Source organism: Phoxinus phoxinus (genome assembly GCF_949152265.1).
Source record: "Phoxinus phoxinus genome assembly, chromosome: 18".
NCBI lineage: Eukaryota > Metazoa > Chordata > Actinopteri > Cypriniformes > Leuciscidae > Phoxinus > Phoxinus phoxinus.
In genome coordinates, this window is record NC_136893.1 from 23,313,019 (window position 1) to 23,334,753 (window position 21,735).

A 21,735-nucleotide genomic window follows, 5' to 3' on the forward strand; every position below is an offset into this window, starting at 1 on the left:
GGAGACTGTCATCTGAAGACACTGGACTCCAACCCTTATTTGCATAGTGGATATCGCTGTCTCTTCCCTGTGTTAGCATTGGGTGGGGTGTTCAGGCCACTTGTGCTTGATGTAGTTATTTAACGTTTAACTGTTAAAGACCATTGTGACGTTGCTTAAGTGGAATGTTTTTTTTTTCTCTCTGCTTGCATGAGTGAATATAGAGGCAATTGTAAGTGAAACAATATAGCGGAAACATGTAACCAGATTTGTCATTCCAGCGAAGTTGCCTATTATTTCCTTTATGACCAAACCCTTTTTTTATACTGGATATTCAACTATGGCTTTCATATTGCCCTGGTCAAAGTACAGCAGATCTGCTTGTCTCTTGTAGGTGTGGCACAGGGAATAAAGCAAACCCCTCCAGCCCTAGAGTATCAATGGTTTCTGAACTGCAGAGTAAATGCATGTGAATAACTGACATGAAATGTCTTAAACGCTTGACTTCACTTGAAATGCTGTATTCCTCAGTGCATTGAATCATGTAAGATGTTTCAAAATGTAGGCTTACATCCTTTTGAAAACTTGTCACCACATCTGCACTGCTGCAATGCAACATATTGCTTCAATACTGAGTCAGCACAAATACATTATAAAGTGTTCCCATTACAAGCATGCAATAAGTAGACGTTTGTGAGAGATGTCATTGATGATTATGATAACAGGACTTGTTTTGTTCAGTCACTCATTTAAAATGACAGACTTTTTATAATTTTATATGACAAAAAAATATATATAGCCTATAGATTTTGTTCATGAATCATGGGGAATCGATTGAATGGTTGTGGTTTGCTATTGCTCGATTCCATGTGAGTGACATTGTCCCTCCCTCAGAATGCGAGGGCACATTATTATTGTTATTATTAAAGTTTATATTATTTTATTGGGCTATTATTGAAATTAATATCAACAATAATTATTTTTTTTAATGCAATTTCATAATGGTGATGATATTGTGCACGGAAAAATAATTTATGATAAATAGCCTACTGCAATATTTTAAAATAATAATAATAATAATAAATACCTGTATTTTTATTATTATTATTATTTTGTTGTTGTTGTTTGCATTTTTAAATATTCTAAAATATTTAAGGCAAATGTTAATATTATAATATATTATATATCCTACTGACCCGCGATTAATGATAAAGGGAGCGTTCTCATTATCGTGTAGGTGTTCCTGCGTCGTCTACACACGCATAGAACCGCTCACTGACATGATACCCGAGCTGATACAAATACGGAAGTTATTCAATAATAATGTATTAACAGTGAAGTGAACATGTATGATGTGAAGGCTCGGCGGGAGGTGATGAAGGTGGTCATGTGACGCGGCTCTCGTGAAGGTGCGGGGTAAAGGTGACACACACACAGACAGGAGAGCGCAGGACTGGACTTCACACACCTCTCTCCTACCGACAAACTAAAATAATGTCCATTAGCAGGAAAAACTGGTCTGCTTTGTCAACGTAAGTAGATTTAAACATATATTAAGCGTTAATTTAGTTTGGTCCGGTTAGTTTTGCGGTTTCTGACAGGTTGCCGAAGCAGGTGTTCATAGATGTTTAACTTACAACTATCATTACTATCACTGCATTGCAATTATTTACTTTTTTTTTTTTTTTTAAGAAAAAAATAATAATGAAAACCCCACCGAAACGTAAAAATTGTTACTTGTAAAATAATAAACACACCGAGTTTCCTTTCCCAGAAATAGTTGGCTACTGTAGCCATAGACTGTAGCACCAACGGCAATACTTCCAATGTAATATACATTTACAGTCATCTTGATATGTAGCAAGTCATGTGCATGTTGGATGACAAATTTATGACTAAAATAAAAACTGAAAGTAATTAGTCTGGACTTGAAGTTCGTGATGATGCAGGTTGTTTTGACAGCTAGTAAGCATTCATATCCAGAGTAATGTCATGCTTTCAGACTAAAGCCAGTAAGTAGCCTATCTTTGAACCAAAACAGAGCTTGAAAAACCTGTTATTACACAATGAAACACTGTTTTCAAACTGAAATACAATAGTCCACCTCTGGCTGGGATATATCATCATGATCTTTGATCGTAATGCATCTTCTCGTACTTTCAAAAAAGACTGGCGGATGGATTTCAGTTGTCAGTAAAGCTCAGAATGTCATTTCCATTTCGTTCAGTTTGCCTGAATTGAGTTTTAAATAAGTTAGATGAAAAGTTTGAATCAAATGTTGTTGTTTTTAAAAATAAAAATCTATCTATCTATCTATCTATCTATCTATCTATCTATCTATCTATCTATCTATCTATCTATCTATCTATCTATCTATCTATCATCAGCATCAATAGGCACAGAAAAGTGGAAAGGCAAAAATCATGTTGGCTATGTTTATACAGTATATGTAGGGAAAGTCTGATTGGTTAGTGCTGGATTTGTGTAATTCTATGTGTAATATTAATGCATTTTAAATGTGTGCTGTGTTTGATCTTCAGGCTGGCTCGACAGTGGACTGTGGAGGATGACGAAGAGGTGGAGAGAGAGAAGAGGAGGAAGACGAGGGAGTCTACAACAGACATGGATGAAAGTCCCACTGAAGAGACCGAACCACAAACCAGTAGGTGCGAGAACAATAAAAGGACAGAAATTACACCGAAAACACGACTTTAGGCAACTTTCATTTACAGTGCATTTATGCGTTCTACTGTGTGTCCACTTCAACTTGCTTAAGGACTGTAATCAGCTTTAAACTGATAAGACTCTGATATACAGTGTATCAAACTAAATGCAAATTTTATGTTCAATATTTGCATGAAGCAATTGACCTTACAGAACACAGGGATGAGCGCTTCAGAAAACTTTAGATAAAGGTTTATGGTATCATAAATGTGAATATGAATAGGATCTACATGTAATGTTGTAATTTGGTCTCATTATACAATACATGAACACTGTCCATGATTATGTAGAAAAGCAGTTTGCCCAAAATAAAAGTCAACAAATTTACAACAATTTATATTCTCATGCACCAGAATCTATCCCAGTGGCTTAAAAGAGTGATGCATCTATCAAAGTACAAAGACAAATTCTGTCCTCCATGGAGTGGAACGTTCCGGGTTACTTGACTGTAACCCTGTTCCCTGAAAAAGGGGAACGAGATGATGCGCTGCTTAGCGCATTGGGAACGTCTTTAATCGTGACCAGCTCTGAATATTGTGTGTAACACGTCAATAGAATTGCCCGAGTGCCACCTTGCAACCAAGGCTTGGCAAGCCGAAAGAGCGGCCACATTAACTCTTGCTCGTGCCTGTTGATCATTTTTCCTGCTGGAAGTCCAGAACTGAAGCAATCTGGCAGTTGACCGGATCTGCATTATGTACAACACACCACCTTTCAAAGACACCCTATTTGTTAGCATAACTCTTTCTAGTGGAGGAAACCGTAGCACTTAGAATGGTCTCAATAATGTCAGGCGAAAGCCCAGTGTCCCTCAGTTGGTACCCATCAGGGGCCAAACATGATAGCCTCTCAACTGAGGGAGAACTTATTTCAGGGCCAGAAATACAGCCATCAGCTTGAGGCAGTTGATGTGCCAATCGAGCTGATGACCCTGCCATTCCCCTTGAGCTGGACGACCACTTAAGACTGCTCCCTAGCCCATCAGGGAGGTGTCTGTTGTTAACAGTCTGCGCCGACAAGGCGCCCCTAGAGTGGGACCTGCAGCTTAGTAAGCTTTTCCCACGAGCACCGAAGTTGTTCTACATTGCTTCGTGGGGAGGACACGTCTCTTTATTGAAGATGCCAAACCAGGCGAAAGATAGCTCGCAAGCGTCTCTTCAACCTGTGGCATCTCCGCGTACCCCCATGACTTTGCACCCACGATAGACGGAAAAGTCGACGTCAAGGGCACAAAGACACGGGAGGTATATGGTTTACTCCATGACTTAGACAGCTCGTCATGGAGGTCTTTGAAGAAGGGGAGAGACTGATGTCGTGGTCCCTCCCCCCTGCCACCGGACAGAACCCTATCCTCTAGCTTACTACGTCTGGGGGTCTCTTGATCGCGTGGCTAGTCAAGCTGTAACCTGGCCACAGCGCGAGTAACCACCTCGAGCAATTCCTCGACAGATTTACTTTTGCGAGAGGAATGCTCAGAGGTAGGCTGCTCACAGTCTGCAGACCCAAGAGATATATCGTCATCCCCCTCGCGAACCGAAGCAGAACCGGAGCACGCTTCGAGACTGGCCCTTCTCTTGCTCATCATTCAGATCCATGCGGGAGCCCCACAATGGTAATGTGGGTGCGGTTTGGAAATAACTTAGGCGAGCACAAAGCATTTTAACAGTAAATAGTTCACAATGCTCGCACTCACCCTTCTCCAAAGCCAAAGCCGCATGCTCCTCCCCCAAACAAACAAAACCTTAATCGTGTGTATCCAGCTCAGACATGGGACGGGAGCATGGAGGAACACAACGCTTACTCTGTTGTAGACTAATTTTTTTGCTTTTTAAACTCTTTTAGAGACTTTCAGAGAAAATGTGAATTTCTGCACACTGCCAGTTGGAAACTCACTCCTAACAAAGATCTGTAGTCAGATATAAAGAGGTATGAGAGAGAGTTTTTAGAGGCACACATGCACAGAATGGCCTCTGAAGACAAAAGACCTGACGATTCACCTGCGGCGCATCTATTTATAGCCTTGCGTCGCGGGTGCGCGCCAGTGACGTTATCGACCGAGGCTATATTACCTCCGGGTCAATTCTATTGACGTGTTACACACAATATTCAGAGCTGATCACGATTACACACGTTCCCAATTCGCTAAGCAGCGCAGCATCGATTGTAGCTTTTGAAAGGGAAAAAAGATCATGTAAATTTAATAATGCTGTGTTTAGACAAGTCTGCATCCCCTTGTGAAAAAGAAGTGCACTTAATTGTTTTCAATGTCTTAACCTCTTAATCTTAAACCCAGTACGAAGGCATGGAAATAAATGTGAAAAAGCCAACATGACATTATTTAAACACACACTTACGTAATCTTTCCAGTGTTAGCGGGCCTGCTGATGATGGCGACTCCGGTGGCGGTGTGGCCCAGCTGCAGATGGACTTTGTGGAGATGTTGCGAGTCCGCGATGAACGCCGGAGGATGAGGCACGTTGAAACGCTGAGGAAGAATAAGGAGGAAGAGGAGGGGGGCAGCCTAGACGCCGAGGCCCATGTGGAGCTGCTGGGGGAAAAGGAGGACGAGGAACTCCACAAGAACATCCAGCATCTCGTGGAGACCTTCATGTCACCAGAACCTCCAACCAACTCCAGAGACACAGAGACACAGGAGAAGGTAGGAAAACACTAGAGAAGTGATTCTCAACCTTTTTGATTCTAAAGTCCCCCAATTGTCCACAGCAATATTCGAAAGCCAGACGCTGAATTCATGTTGGTTTAAGAGCTGGATGTTCTTCAAGTTTTCTAGTCTTGTCAAATTTACATGACTTTTCCACTTGATCATTATTTACTGGTTATTTATTTAAAAAACAGGCACACTGCTATTTCTAAAAACAACAACCTTCATATCAATGTGAAATATTTGTATAAATTATTAAACTTATGGAACTTCTTTGTTAATTGTAACAAATAATTAACTTCCTTATTAATCGTTATGACATTTCCAGGTCTAGAATTCCCACTTCTGAAGTGAAATCACACTTTTAAAATTAGGCTACCTTATATATCCAGGTTTTCCATGATTGTGAGAACCCTGCTTTTTTTTTTAAGTTGCCAGCTAGCGTCAGCATTTTTGATCAAAACCTTCATGGCCCGCAGAATATTTTGTTGTTTGAATATCTGAACATACAATCCAGATAGCAACATAGTGTCGGCCCAGATCCAGTACACATGGATTCTACACGTACCAGATATGGGCCGGATCTGGGCCGACACTATGTTGCTGTCTGTGTATCAAAAGAAAGAACAGAGCATCTGCTTTAAAATAATATATATATTATAGCTTCATGCATGATTTTTTATCAACACTTGAATATGAGTAAGTTTCATTAAAAAAAGCAACATTTTGAACAAAAAGCTGAGAAAATCACGTTTGGTCAGAAGTGGGTCAAATGACTTCATGTTCTCTCATGTCTGGGTCCTGTGGGTGTGTGTACGGGAAACTGAGCCATTTGAAACAAAAAGCTGAGAAAATCACGTTTGGTCAAACATTACTTTCGGATCGGATTCAGAACGATGATCGCAACATAAATGATCGAGTCCATCAACACCCCCCAAAGCTTCACAGTCATAAACCTCATCCTCTGTCAACATTTCATTCAGTAAAGTTAGGCGGTTTTGATTTAAATGCAGTTTAATGATCACGCTTGCTTACATGTGCGTAACCAAAGCTTCTGTTTTCGCTTCTGCTTCTTCTTCACTTGTTTTTGGATCCAGAGATTCTGTACTTTTTCAGAAGATTTGCAATAGTGCCCCCTACCATATTACAGTGAAAACACAGATTGCCAGAAAATACTGTTAATGGCGGGGAAGCGTTGTGTCATAATTTACGGGAAATTCCATCAATGGCGGGGAAAGAGTTAAGATATTTTTAAAATATCTCTCCACAAGACTTGAGTTAAACCACTCAATTAATTATTTTTACAATGCCTTTATGAACTTCTGGTTACCTAGACTTTCAATGGAGGGACAAAAAAAATAAAAAAATCTGGATATGTATTTTGAAGATTAACAAATGCAGGTTTGGAACAACATGAGGAATAATAAATTATGACTGAATTGTTGGCAGCATTTTGACAGAATATATCCTTTTACATCAGACTCTACTGTACTCAATGGCCAGTGCCATAAAGCATTTTAAATCCATCACTATTACTACTGGGCTTGGTCCGGTTTGGTGTTTGTTGGTATAACTGAAGGCTGCAACCTGAACTGGGGTCTTGTTATTTGACTGGGTTATGCAGATCTCACAGCAGGGGAATAATAATGTTGCAAATGACATTGTAGCATTACCCATTAGGTTCTATATATAGTAGGCCAGTAGCAATGAAATAGTCATGTTGTATCGAGCTGATGGAAGTCAACAAGACATCAGCGTCTCACTATGTTTGTCATTCACAGCAAAGTTCAAATGAACTTATTTTGCAATGGATTAATGATAAAATCCCAGTCTCTCCGCTATCCACTCAGAGTCTGTAAGTTGTCACTTCCACACAGTGTAAATCTGACAGGTTTCATCATGTGGTTAGGGGTCAGAGGTCATCTGCTTGCTTTGAAGCTGTCTCCTGTTATACCACCTGTGGAGTGTGTACTTAATCATCTACAGGATTAACAGAAGGAGCTGCGGGAGGCTCAGTTTCCCTTACACACACCCACAGGACCCAGACATGAGAGAACATGAAGTCATTTGACCCACTTCTGAAGTGTACTGTGAGAGATTTAAAAACAAAGATGAGTTCTCGGCCAACAACATGTAATACTATGCAAGGACTATTGCATTTTCAGTAGCACTTTATTTTACAGTCCTGTTAACATGTTCATACTATATACTTATTTTAGTAAGTAAAATAACTGGGTAATAATAACTCTGAAACTACCCTAAACCTAACCTTAACCCACGTAGTTACCTTATATTAACAGTACGTTCTTGGTAAGTAAATGTAAGTAAAGTGCTACAGAAGTTTTAATTAAAAGATGTTCCTTTTAATGAAACCGCAGTCTTTCACTGTGGTTTTTGAGTCCTACACTGTAAAAACATATTTTCATGATTTGTTATCACAACTTTTTATCTTTTGTCAAATCAACTTCGATAACTAATGTGTGAAGATAACATACTATTTTGAGTTTATGTTCATTAAACCATTCTTCTTCATTGTATTAACTAAAAATGTTTAATTACAACAAACTCAAAATTTTAAGTTAACAAGGTAACTTGCTTTTTTAAGATACACCAACATTTTAATTTTTTTTACAGTCTAGCTTTATTTATCTTTCTTATGTTATGTTATGTTATGTTATGAAGCAATGTTAACAGCATCTACCCAAAATAGCCATTTCAACCAATAGTTGTAAAGATTTCAGTGATCTAAATACAAATGTGCTTGAATGTGAAACTAGATTAACATTGATAATGTGTTACAAAAGATTGTTATTTCATATGCTGTTATTTGTATATTTTATTCATCAAAGAATCCTATACAAAAGTTTCACGATGTACACAAAAACAAAATTGCTTTCAACATTGATATTAATAAGAAATGTTTCTTCAGCATCAAATCATAGGATTTATGAAGGACCATGTGACACTGAAGACTGGAGTAATGATGCTTAAAATTCAGCTTTGAATATATTACAATACAAAAATAGTTATTTTAAAATGTAATGTTATTTCACAATATTACTGTTTTTACTGTATTTTTGATCAAATAAATGCAGCCTTGATGAGCATAAAAGGCTTCTTTGAGAAACATGAAAACATCTTACCGACCCCTGACATTTGAACGGTAGTGTATTTATCAGAATATAGTCATTTTTGTTGGAAATGTACTGTAAAAGTGATTAATATATCAAACAATCTTGTGATGTTTGCTTTATCCAATCAACAAACTGTACAATTGTACAAACGATCTCATTGAATTTTTTTCAGTTTTTCTGTGGAATTTGATGGATGTAAACCAAAAGATAAGATCGCATTGATTCAATGATACATCTGGCGACAGTGCAAAAATAGCTTCCTGTTACAACAGCCAGGTTATAAGACACGTGTATAAGATCACACATAAGTTATGAACTCACATAATGAGACAAATTATGTGACGCTGCACAATAATGGCAAACAAACTTTTGTGTGCCAAACAACACCACTCAATAACAAATCCTTCTTCATCTTGACACATTCCCAACACAAAGCAATCATGTGTGGTGCAGCAACACAATATTAACACAATTCTGCCATCGCACCATTTTCGGTACATACTCAATGGCATTTTTTGTCTTTTTGCAGCGAGAAAATGGAGACACGAACCGAGAAGCAGCATCAAAAAACTCCCAAGCTCCCTCAAAAGCATCCCGAAAGTTTGTGAGGTACTTTCATTTCTGTTATGTTATGCATATTTGAATTAGAGTGAGATGTTGGGTGGACTGTCATGTAAACCCAGCTCTTTTATCATTTCTGTCACTGATGGCATGAATGTTTGTCGTTGTGATGATTGCCATAATGAAAGCCCCGCTCAAATTGATCATTCTGTTGTTCTCTTTGATCAGCTCTCTCTCCATCTCCTTTGATAAGAGTCCCACATCGCCCTCAGCAACCAGCAGACTGGTTTCTCCTCTGAGCCCCAGGTCTCCGCCCCCTCAGTCCCCGGGGGCGGAGCCACCGCACAGCCCCGCCCACTCATCCAACGGAGACACAGCGGTGAGACAGACACAGACAGCACAGCTCTTTTGTTTAGTATCGTTTCCCTGCAAAAAAAGCACTGTGATGATACAACGATAGTCATACCATGATACCAATGGCATTTATATGGAACTTCAAAGAATAGCATAGTATTGCCATGGTACATCTGAAGTAGAATGAATGATATTAGGGCTCCCTCTAGAGGAACGCTGATGCTATGACATTTACTGTAATGGCCAACAAAAGCAGGAGATATTCACAGATATTATATACTTTATTGTACTGAATTTCCACTTGAAGTGCATCTCAAATCTTAAATAATTTTCATTAAAATATTAATATTAATAACAAAAGAAGCAACTTAAATGCATTTAAAGATAATTCACTTTCATGACTATGTTCCTCAACACAAATTAAAAGTTTACACACACACTTTGAAGTAAATCTTTCTGAATCATTGTTTCAATATGTTTTGTCGTGCTTTAAAGTGCACTTATTTTCATGTTAACTATATACTAAAGCACATAAAAGTCCTCGATTATAATTTAAACGTGTTATTCAATATAACATTTAAAGTAAATATATTTGAAATGTACTAAATTGCAACTTCTATTAATTCTAAAATTACTACAAATGTGTAATTACAAATATATTTAAATATGGCATTAATGTATATTTTAGAAGAACAATATAATACAATAGAAGTAATTTTGAAATAACATATAAAGTGGGTCAAAAGCACTCTAATTTTATATTTAATATAATTAATTGTTATGACATGTTAAGTGTCTGTAAACATCACAGCAAACATATTAGGTAACACTTTACAATAAGGTACATTTGTTAATATTTGTTAATGCTAGTTAATACAAATACGGCTGTTCATTGTTTGTTCTCGTTAGATCACAGCTCATTAACTAATGTTAACAAATACAACTTTGGATTTTAATAATGTATTAGTAAATGTTGGAATTAACATTAACAAAGATTAATAAAGGCTTTAGAAGTGCAGTTCATTATTAGTTCATGTTAACTAATGTAGTCAACTAATGTTAACTAATGAAACCTGACTGTAAAGTGTTACTGTGTATTCTTTTTAAAGTATTATTTCTGTAATAAGAACTCATTTTAAAAGTACTTTTTTTCTCCACAATAAGGGCACTGAGTTGTCATCTCCTTAAATCTATTGTGTGAACAGACTTCTGTTATTTACAGGGTTTACAACCACATTCAACTGAATTATTCAACCAATTCTAGAGATTATTGATCACTTATGTATTGATGATATTTGTGTAAAGCATTATGCATTCTCTTACTGGCTTATTTTGTTTGCATGTATGCACAGAGACATGAAAATGGGTCACCGAGCAATTTCGAACCAGCTGCGAAACCTGCGTTCACACGGCAGAGCTCCAGAACGGTGTCCTTCAGGGTAACGCTCTCATTTTACTACATAAATACATCCCAGATAATTAAGCATGAGAGTAAATACATTTCACACGGTGTCAACATTTGCATTGCATATGGACAGGATAGCAAGCCTGTCAAATTTTCTTGTGTCAATAATAATCTTTAAGTGCCACGTCATGTACTTCATAAATACAGCGAGGACATTCATACACCTGCTTTTCATTATTTATGCCATGTGCTGTGAGGGAGGACTCATTTGTTAAATATTTGACTAACTGAACACAGAGCGAATAAAACAGTCCTGCTTTGTGCATCACTGTCATATTCTGTTTCAGATGATGAAGAAGAAGGAGGAGGAAAACATGCCGTTACAGAGAAGGTACTGATCCACACACACACACACACACACACACACACACACACACACACACACACACACACACACACACACACACACACACACACACACACACACACACACTGATTGATTGAAATGTGCATTTTTTATGTATTTCTCTTGCATTTTAACAGTAAATTAAAAAAAATAAACTACTTGCATATAATATATTGTAATATTAATGAGGAAAATGCCACTTGACTGTTAAGTCACTTAAGTACACTTTTAAAAAGTGCACTTTGTAATAATTTCAAGTAAAAAGTTTTACTTTAAAGTACATTTAAATCATTGTTTTACTATTATGTTGTCGTGCTTTAAGAAAGTACACTTATTTTGATGTGTTGACTAACATACTAAAGCACATGTACAGTACTTGATTATATTTTAACTGTAGTCTATTTTTTTATATTACATTTAAAGTTCATATATCTTAAATGTACTAAAATGCAACTTCAGCATTACAATTGTGTTAAATGTTTTTCTATACATGACATACGTTTCTTTGTTAGTGTAGTTAATAAAAATACAGCTGTTCATTGTTTGTATATGTTCACAGTGCATTATCTAATTTTAATAACGTATTAGTAAATGTTGAAATTAATATGAACTAAGATTAATAACTGCTGTAGGCATTTAACTAATGTTAACTAATGAACCGTATTGTAAAGTGTTATCCATACAATTAAGTGTCCAAAAACATTACATTTAATTTGCATTTAATTCATATATTATTTCCATAATAAGTACTCTTAAAAGTTTGCTAAAACTTACTTCTTTTTCACAAGGATACAGTATAGCAAAAATGTAAGCAACTAACTAGAATACAAATATGTACAATGAACAAAGAATATACTCGAGTGTGAACTGAATGTGATGTTTTCTGACACTTAATTGCAAAAGGGAAATGTATTAATGTACAGTGCATGTCAAAAGTTTGGAAACATATTATTGTATGGTGTTTGAGTGACACATGCATGTTCCTATTGTTTATACGTAAGGTGATTTAACGGTGTGAAGATTTACTTTAACCAAACAAATATACAAATCTTGGCACAAACTGTCACCTTAGGCAGTAACGGTAGGTTTTGGATGAAATTATGTCACGTGCCACTTCACAAGTTTCAGTTTGTATTTGGAGAACATCTTAACTCATTATATACATACAGACTGTGATTAAATGATTCATTAAAACCAATGATTAAATGCAATTATCTGAACTTTAGAGTGCTTTACCTGCTTATTAAAAAATAGTTGTGATAGTTGCACTAAACCGGTTACAATACATCTTAATTCTGCATTTTATGACCTTCAGAAAATATTACTTTCTGAATATGGTAGCTTTTTAAAATAAATTATATATGTTAACATTAGTTAATGTAAGTAAGTATTTGAATTAAGCTTCTACAATCACGAGTGACACAAATCTGTACTGACTTCCCTTCTTTTCTTTTTCCCTTCAATCTGATCCACAGTGCCAGTGTGCGGGTAGCAGCAAAGACCATTGAGTCCAATAAGGTAAAGCTATCAAAGACACATTTACTGTGAAGCTACAGTATATAGTCACACAGACACCCCTTCATTCCAGACTCAATCCCATATTGATGAACTCACAAGCTTATTCTGGATGTTTCTGGCCCACAGAGCTCCAACCAAGAGGAGGAACAGCAGACCCCATTTCAGAGGAAGTGAGTGCGTGTGTATTACCGCATTTATCGTCTCTGTTGTACAGTAGCTGCAGTAAACCCTTAGTAAACCCTTTACCCTTAGTAAAATAAGGGTGTGATGAATCAAATGCTGTCTCTGCTGTTTCAAAAGCTCCCGACAAAGATTATCATCTCGCACCATTCAGGAGAAAATGGAACGACTGGCTCAAGCCTCACAGGTCTGAATATTTATTTCTAAAAATCACAGGGTTTTTAAACTGTATCTATGTCTCAAATGTTGCTAATAAAACATTAAGTTGGAATCAAATTTATAATAAAATTCTAAGAACCTCATTTCACTGACCAGTTTCAGGCTTTTTTGTGAACAGTGCCAGATATCGATGAATGAAGACTAAGAAATCACGCTTAAGGAATGGATTGTGTCGCTCTTTCCAACTTTCAGAAATGGGAAATAACCAAACCGCCAACGGTTCCTAAGACTGTGGGATTAGTGGATGAGGTGTCAAGGAAGAGGGAGCTGTTTGAGAAAGAACTGGAGGGATCAGAGAAAAGCCATGTGTTATCCAAACAGGTGATGACCAAAAAACCCTAACATATTTAAGCTCATCTCAACTGATCGTTCAGTCATTTGTTAATATCATTTACTTTGTTTCAGGAATTTCGCAATTTTTCTTCAGGAATCTCTGATCGTATTAATCGCTGGGTTCAGAAGAAAACATTTACCGTGTCATCATCTCATAGTCCTTCGGTAAGTGCTGCATTATGTAGGAGAAATGAGCTTCAATTTAGTTTAAGCTGAAGAGCATCACTATTTTTTATATACACCATTCAAAAGTTTGGGGTCAGTAAGATTAACTCTCTTATGCTCATCAAACCTGCATTTATTGGATCAAAAATACAGTTAAGACAACAGTATACACTTGGTTGTTGATGCCAAACAGGCTGGTCTGAGTATTTCAGAAACTGTTGGTCTGTAAAATATCCAGTGAGCAGTTCTGTGGGTGAAAATGCCTTGTCGATGCCAGAGATCCTAGGAGAATGACCAGACTGGTCCAGCTGATAGAAAGACAACAGTAACTCAAATAAACACTCGATACATCTGAGATCTGCAGAAGAGATCTCTGAACATGTCAAAGCTTGAAGCAGAAGAGCTACAGCAGCAGAAGACACACCGGTGACACTCCTGTCAGATGAGAGCAGCAAACTGAGGCTACAATTCACACAGACTCACCAAAATCAGACAAGAGAAGATTGGAAAAAATGTTCCTGGTCTGATGAGTCTCTATGTCTGCTGGGATATTCAGATGGTCAGGTCAGAGTTTGGTATGAAAGCATGGATTCATCCTGCCTTGTATCAGCGGTTCAGGCTTCTGCTGCTGGTGTAATGGTGTGTGGGATCTTTTCCTGGCACACTCAGTCCCAACTGAACATCGTTTTCCCCGCCATTGATGGGAATTTACTGGTTTCCGTGTTTTCACTGTTAGATGGTAGAGGGCGCTCTTACACATCTTCTGAAAGAGAACAGAATCTCCTGATCAAAACACATGAGAAGAAGAAGAGCATATGAGAGCAGATGCATATATAAGATACCGCGATCATCAACATTAAACAACATATAAATCAAAACTACTGAATGAAATGTCGACCCAGGACGAGCTACTGGACTGTGAAGCTTTGGGGGTGTTGATGGACTCGATATAGTCCATCTGTGTTTTGATCATCGTTCTCAATCCCATCTGGAAGTAGTGTTTGACAAAAACTTGATTTCCTCAGCTTTTTGCTCAAATGTTGCTTTTTTTAATGAAACTCACCCACATTCAAGTGAATAAAACGTTTTTGTTTGTTTGTTTAAAGGCAGAAGCTCTGTTCTTTCTTTTGATATAATGATTGAGCAGATATGCATACAAGAAAATATTCTGGGGGCCATGACATTTTTGTGAAAATGGTCAAAAACGCTGGCGGTGGCTGGCAACTTTTTTCAAAAACGCTGGCGGGGAAAGAGTTAAACACAACAGCCGACCTGAATATTGTTGCTGATCATGTCCATCCCTTTATGACCATGGCGTATCATCTTCTGGCTACTTCCAGCAGGATAACACACACGTCACAAAGCTCAAATAATCTCAAACTGCTTTCTTGAACATGATAGTGAGTTTACTAAACTCAAATGCCCTCCACAAGCACCAGATCTCAATCCAGTAGAGCAGCTTTGGGATTTGCTGGAACAGGAGATTCACCACATGGATGCCAACAAATCTGCAGAAACTGCCTGATGCGTTCATGACAATATTGGCCAAAATCTGGAAACATTCACCCTAACCCTGTTTCCAGCACCCTGTTGAATCTGTGCCATGAATAATTCAGGCAGTTCTGAAGGCAAAAGGGTGATCATAAAAAATATATATATATATAGTTTTTTTTTTTGAGAACCTTTTTTTGATTTGTGATTTCACGGAAGGTTCCTCTTCTACACTAGTTCACTGAACACTGTTCTTCTCCAGTCTTCGGCTTGGTGGCAGTATTACACTTTCACCGAGCCAATTTTGTATGCTCAGTTGACCTTGTTAGTCATCACACAAATATGTGTCTTGTATCTTATGAATGTGGTGTGATTTGCACCTATGAAATTACAAGTTTGAGACATCATTTATGGCATGGCATTATAGACACAAGGCCACACATGTCCTCAAACAACCTTTTTCACCATGCCAAAATCTACTGTATCCGGACCCCCACCTCGCTCTCGGGAGATTGTCACTGCGGCTCCATCGCGGCCTCTAAGATCTTCACCATCTCTCCACCACCTCAGCTCATCGGCTGCGCGGTGGGCTCCATCCTCGCCATCGTCTTCTCTGGTCAGCCCCATGTATTCCCCTCATCAGTATTCCTCCATGGCTCGTGGGGCATCACCCTGGCTGTGTCCTGGATGGAAATTCATCAGCCCCTGCTCAAGCCACCCGTTGGCTCACTCCACCTTCATCATCACCCTGGACTTTGTTGTTCGTCCTCCTCCCGGTCGTCCATCCATCCCCCAGAATCTGCCTGTCTGTGCCACCCCTTCACCATCCCTTCATTCTCTTCATCTGCCTGTCTGTGCCACCCCTTCTCCATCCCCTCATCCTCTTCATCTTCCTGTCTGTGCCACCCCTTCGCCATCCCCTCATCCTCTTCATCTTCCTGTCTGTGCCACCCCTTCTCCATCCCCTCATCCTCTAGATCTTCCTGTCTGTGCCACCCCTTCACCATCCCCTCATCCTCTTCATCTGCCTGTCTGTGCCACCCCTTTGCCATCCCCTCATCCTCTTCATCTGCCTGTCTGTGCCACCCCTTCGCCATCCAGAGGTGGAAAGTCCAGGGGTCAGAAAGTAAAAGTCCTGCCATATGTTTATTCCACCCATGAACTCAGTCAGCTGATTTCACTAATTAGTTATATCTCCTGGCTGAAAAACTGTGCTAATTAGCAAATCCAGGTGATTGGAACAAAATACTGAGGAGGACTTTTACTTTCTGAACCTGGACTTTCCACCTCTGTCGCCATCCCCTCATTCTCTTCATCTGTCTGTCTGTGCCACCCCTTCACCATCCCCTCATCCTCTTCATCTGTCTGTCTGTGCCACCCCTTCACCATCCCCTCATCCTCTTCATCTGTCTGTCTGTGCCACCCCTTCGCCATCCCCTCATCCTCTTCATCTGCCTGTCTGTGCCACCCCTTCACCATCCCCTCATCCTCTTCATCTGTCTGTCTGTGCCACCCCTTCACTATCCCCTCATCCTCTTCATCTGTCTGTCTGTGCCACCCCTTTGCCATCCCCTCATCCTCTTCATCTGTCTGTCTGTGACACCCCTTCACCATCCCCTCATCATCTTCATCTGCCTGTCTGTGCCACCCCTTCGCCATCCCCTCATCCTCTTCATCTGTCTGTCTGTGCCACCCCTTCGCCATCCCCTCATCCTCTTCATCTGCCTGTCTGTGCCACCCCTTCGCCATCCCCTCATCCTCTTCATCTGTCTGTCTGTGCCACCCCTTTGCCATCCCCTCATCCTCTTCATCTTCCTGTCTGTGCCACCCCTTCTCCATCCCCTCATCCTCTTCATCTTCCTGTCTGTGCCACCCCTTCTCCATCCCCTCATCCTCTTCATCTTCCTGTCTGTGCCACCCCTTCTCCATCCCCTCATCCTCTTCATTTGCCTGTCTGTGCCACCCCTTCACCATCCCCTCATCCTCTTCATCTGCCTGTCTGTGCCACCCCTTCACCATCCCCTCATCCTCTTCATCTGCCTGTCTCTGCCACCCCTTCACCATCCACTCATCCTCTTCATCTGTCTGTCTGTGCCACCCCTTCACTATCCCCTCATCCTCTTCATCTGTCTGTCTGTGCCATCCCTTCACCATCCCCTCATCCTCTTCATCTGCCTGTCTGTGCCACCCCTTTGCCATCCCCTCATCCTCTTCATTTGCCTGTCTGTGCCACCCCTTCACCATCCCCTCATCCTCTTCATCTGCCTGTCTGTGCCACCCCTTCGCCATCCCCTCATCATCTTCATCTGTCTGTCTGTGCCACCCCTTCGCCATCCCCTCATCATCTTCATCTGTCTGTCTGTGCCACCCCTTCGCCATCCCCTCATCCTCTTCATCTGCCTGTCTGTGCCACCCCTTCGCCATCCCCTCATCCTCTTCATCTGTCTGTCTGTGCCACCCCTTCGCCATCCCCTCATCCTCTTCATCTGCCTGTCTGTGCCACCCCTTCGCCATCCCCTCATCCTCTTCATCTGTCTGTCTGTGCCACCCCTTCATCATCCCCTCATCCTCTTCATCTGTCTGTCTGTGCCACCCCTTCACCATCCCCTCATCCTCTTCATCTGCCTTTCTGTGCAACCCCTTCGCCATCCCCTCATTCTCTTCATCTGCCTGTCTGTGCCACCCCTTCGCCATCCCCTCATCCTCTTCATCTGCTTTTCCATGCCACCCCTTCACCATCCCCTCATCGTCTTCATCTTCTCTTCACGACGCGAGGACGCGCTTACCAGGAGGGAGTGTTCTGTCACATTCACGTTAGTTTGGACTCGATATGTTTTGTCATCACCTGCCTTTGTCACTCATCTGTTGTCACGGACACTAATCACATTCAGCTGTGCACTCATCAGTCACCATCATTAACACCTGTACACATGTCCAGTGTTGTCTATGTTTAGTGTGTGTTACTATCCGTTTGCCTTCCTGTGTGTGTATGTATATATATATATATATATATATGTATGTATGTATATGTAAATATGTATATGTATGTGCTATGTTATAGTTGATAGTATGCAATTGGGTATTGTGCAATATATAAGCTATTGTGATGTGGTTGTTGGATGGGAAGTGAAGTACTGGATGGGATAATTTATGAGCATGTTCTGTGTAGGTTACCTGTGTGTTAGTGTGTGTAACGCGTAATGTGACGCTTTGTTCTCTCGAATGCCCAAGACGAATTTCTCCAATGGGAGACAATAAAGTCTTATCTTATCTGTTAGATCTTTAGAGAATAAACCTTTTGAATCGAATCGTATACGTCTTCCTCATCTGTCTGCCAGCAACCACCCATGACCCAAATCCTAATATTTCTGTCCCTTTTGTTCTTGCTCAGGATCTGAGACATGTGAACATCTCCATTAAGAAAAGTCTGTTTGAAAGAGAAGAAGACCAGGACCACAAGTGACATGCTCATGGCTAAAGGCAAAGTGAGGCTACTTTTTGTCTCTAAACAAACATATAGAAGGATAATTGTGAACTTTTCTTTTTTTCTGCATTTCAGATTTCATGCGATTCATTTGATATTGTGTCTCCGCAGATTTTGAAGGAAGCCCGATCGACTCTTTCAGACAGTCAGTACCAAGGATTGTCTATAAACTCCTTTCCTTCTGCTTCGTTACGTTGGTTAATTCCTCAGCACTTTTAAGGCATAGTACTGATTTACATTATTTGGGTAAATTCAAGGCTTACATAACTGGTTGTATCATTGAGAATGTGTGTACTGATGGATTGTGCAACTTTATAGACAGAAATTGAACATCACAAGCTCTATTTCTCCCTAACTGCCTCTTTGTGTTGGTGCCAGACACTAGACTCCCTCTAACTTGATATATGCGCTGTCGATAAGTAACTTATTAGGAGAAAGAGGCATAATCTCTGACCCCTGACCTCAGTCATAACTCATAACAGTCCAAGGTACAACTGTAAATGTCTGTTTCAATGAACTTTCTAATACGAGCTTGATGATTCATGTTTAATAAAGCTGAAATCAAACGCTGAATCTGATCTATGCTCTCGCTGCTGTTGTTTCAACTTGCCGGAGATTAAAGCCACAATAAGGAAATGTAATTTAATTATACTGAATGGAAAAATGTGTCCTATCAAGCCCTTTGCTAACTGACTTCAATCCATTCCAACTCAACCAAGCCAAGTTTACTTTTCTTTTTACTTTGGGAAAAACTGAAAGACCTGTCATGTAATTATCTTTTCTGCCCGGAAGGGTTATCTTGTAGATGAATAAAAATTTTATACCAGTGGTTATGTCGTCTCATGTTTTCAGTTATTACATGCTATAGAAATATTTACAATTCAATGCTTAATAATGCCTAAATGATTCAGGCCAGAGAGAATTTGAATTTGTGAACATTTTAAAAGTATTATATTATTATTATTATTATAATAATGTTAATACTTTAGTTTAGGGTCCAATTCTCACTACGAAGTATTATTAGCATGCATATTACTAGGATATTGGCTGTTTATTAGTACTTATAAATCACATATTAATGCCTTATTCTGCATGATCATATTCTACATCCCTTAATACCTAAACTAACTATTAATTAGCAATAATTGGGAGTCTATTGAGGGAAAAGGCATAGTTAATAGTTACTCAATAGTGAGAATTTGACCCTAATCTAAAGTCTGAGCAATTATTGTATTGTTATTATTATCATTATTATAATTTCCATCAGGGGTTGTTGTATCATGTTTTCAGTAATGACATGATAAAATAAATATGTTTAATTAAATGTTGAATAATAATGCTGAAATATGGCAGGCCTGACTTTGTGAAAATAATAAATATATATTTTAACATTATTAACAATTATAGTTACAGTATATCATACTATAAATAATAAGATGACTACTACTACTACTAATAATAATAATAATAATAATACAACTTTACAAACAAGTGGGGAAAATAATAATTCCGATTATCATTATTATTATTAATGACAAAATAGTATTCATAATAATGTTGTTGTAATAATAACGATTTACAATCAATTGGAGAATGATGATTGTCAGCTCTATGAGCTAAAAATACAAGAATATTGAAGTCTCTCTCAACCAACTTGAAAACAGTCAGCACACCTAACAAGGCCTACGTCATTTAAAAAATAAATAAATACATCTCTCTTTAAAACACTCAAGTCTACAAACAACATAAGGCCCGTTAACCTTCAAACTTCGACTTCCAACTGTGACCGGTCAGAGACTAAGCAGTGCCACATGTTATCACAGGACACCTCAAGAGAGTTGTGTCGATATGGACATTAGCCATCTCTCCATTCTCTTCACCATAACAATGGCAGCAGCCTTTTAGGGAGCGCTTTCAAGACCGTTCTCCACTTATCTCCGAGGGTAAAAATAAACACAGTGAGCGAGACGTATGACCCCCACAAAGACCCCCGGCTCCAATCGTATAAGAATCAAGAGGAGAGCCACAGCTTGCCTCTCGGACATTAAGACCGCCATTCTTTCTACATCTCAGCCGGATATCAGGTAAGAGGATTATATCTTGCATATTATGTAGATGAAAAATTAACAGTATGGTGTAAAAAACGTATGTTTAAACTAAGAATAAGATATTTTTTTTTGATGATTTAGAAAAACTGGTTTTTGGTTCACTTCTGAATTTATGTAATTAATATTAATTGAAAAAAATAATACAACATTAATACTTACGATATATATTTTTGAATACAGAGTAAAAATGTCTGACAACGAAGAAGTGGAAGAGTTAGAGTAAGTCTACCATTTTATCACTCAATTATCATCCATCCATCCATCAGTGACAAATATGTCTCTTACAATATTTATTTTAGTGATATTACAGTGTCCGAATAAGAATACTGTGCATTAACTGTCTACTACAGTCACAAATGCTATAGGGTATTTTAATACAGTCTACTTGTGACTCATCTGATAAGTATACTTAATCTGAGAATTCATGCAGCTGTTGGGAAAGTACTTGAGCTATGAGAACAATGGAAATAACAGCACGATTTTGTCTTGTTCTCTAGGGAGCAGGAGGGTAAGTCTTGTGTTTCATAAAATAACTTTCATACTTACACTGTAAACATACTGTTTTTTGCTAACGAAAAGGTCAGAAATATCAGCCTTGCAGCTACAGAGTTTTAGAAAAGTGAAGTATAACCACCTACTGTATATATGGTGGTTTATGTCAAATAGAGTTGTTAAAATATTGTTATTACACTGAAATTTGAAATGGTATACAATATAAAACCTTCACACCATACCAGCTGATCAGGTTTTGCACGCGTTACCCTCCCTTTTTAAAATATTCGGAGAAAGTTCGGACATGTAAGTGTGGTTACAAGATGTGGAGAACCGTCATGTAGATTTATGACTGTGAAATCTGAGATTTCCTTGTCAGTTGGGGAAGTTTTTTTTTCAACAAAACACACCCAAAAGTGACAATGATATGGAATAAGTGGAGCGGAAATGTCTGAATGATCTGCATATCATCGCTAATCCATTATTGTCTTTCAGTGCCACTTGTGGACAGATCTCTTAG

The 21,735-nt window shown here is 38.9% G+C and overlaps 1 protein-coding gene across 2 annotated transcripts; it reads left to right on the forward strand.

Moving 5' to 3' along the window:
* The first annotated feature begins 1,215 nt into the window (after positions 1–1,215).
* On the forward strand, positions 1,216–19,448 carry lad1 (ladinin). Of its 2 annotated transcripts, XM_079589043.1 has the most exons (14): positions 1,216–1,511; positions 2,520–2,645; positions 5,071–5,362; positions 9,029–9,108; positions 9,289–9,439; positions 10,767–10,853; positions 11,167–11,210; positions 12,701–12,743; positions 12,870–12,913; positions 13,044–13,110; positions 13,335–13,463; positions 13,548–13,640; positions 18,523–18,616; positions 18,727–19,448. In XM_079589043.1, exons 1-13 carry the CDS (start codon positions 1,474–1,476, stop codon positions 18,592–18,594), a joined length of 1,266 nt encoding a protein of 421 aa, XP_079445169.1. In that variant the 5' UTR covers positions 1,216–1,473; the 3' UTR covers positions 18,595–18,616; positions 18,727–19,448. The 2 variants fall into 2 exon arrangements, with proteins under 2 accessions (XP_079445169.1, XP_079445170.1); XM_079589044.1 differs by lacking the exon at positions 1,216–1,511 and having other exon boundaries at positions 2,526–2,641.
* Positions 19,449–21,735: the final 2,287 nt, after the last annotated feature.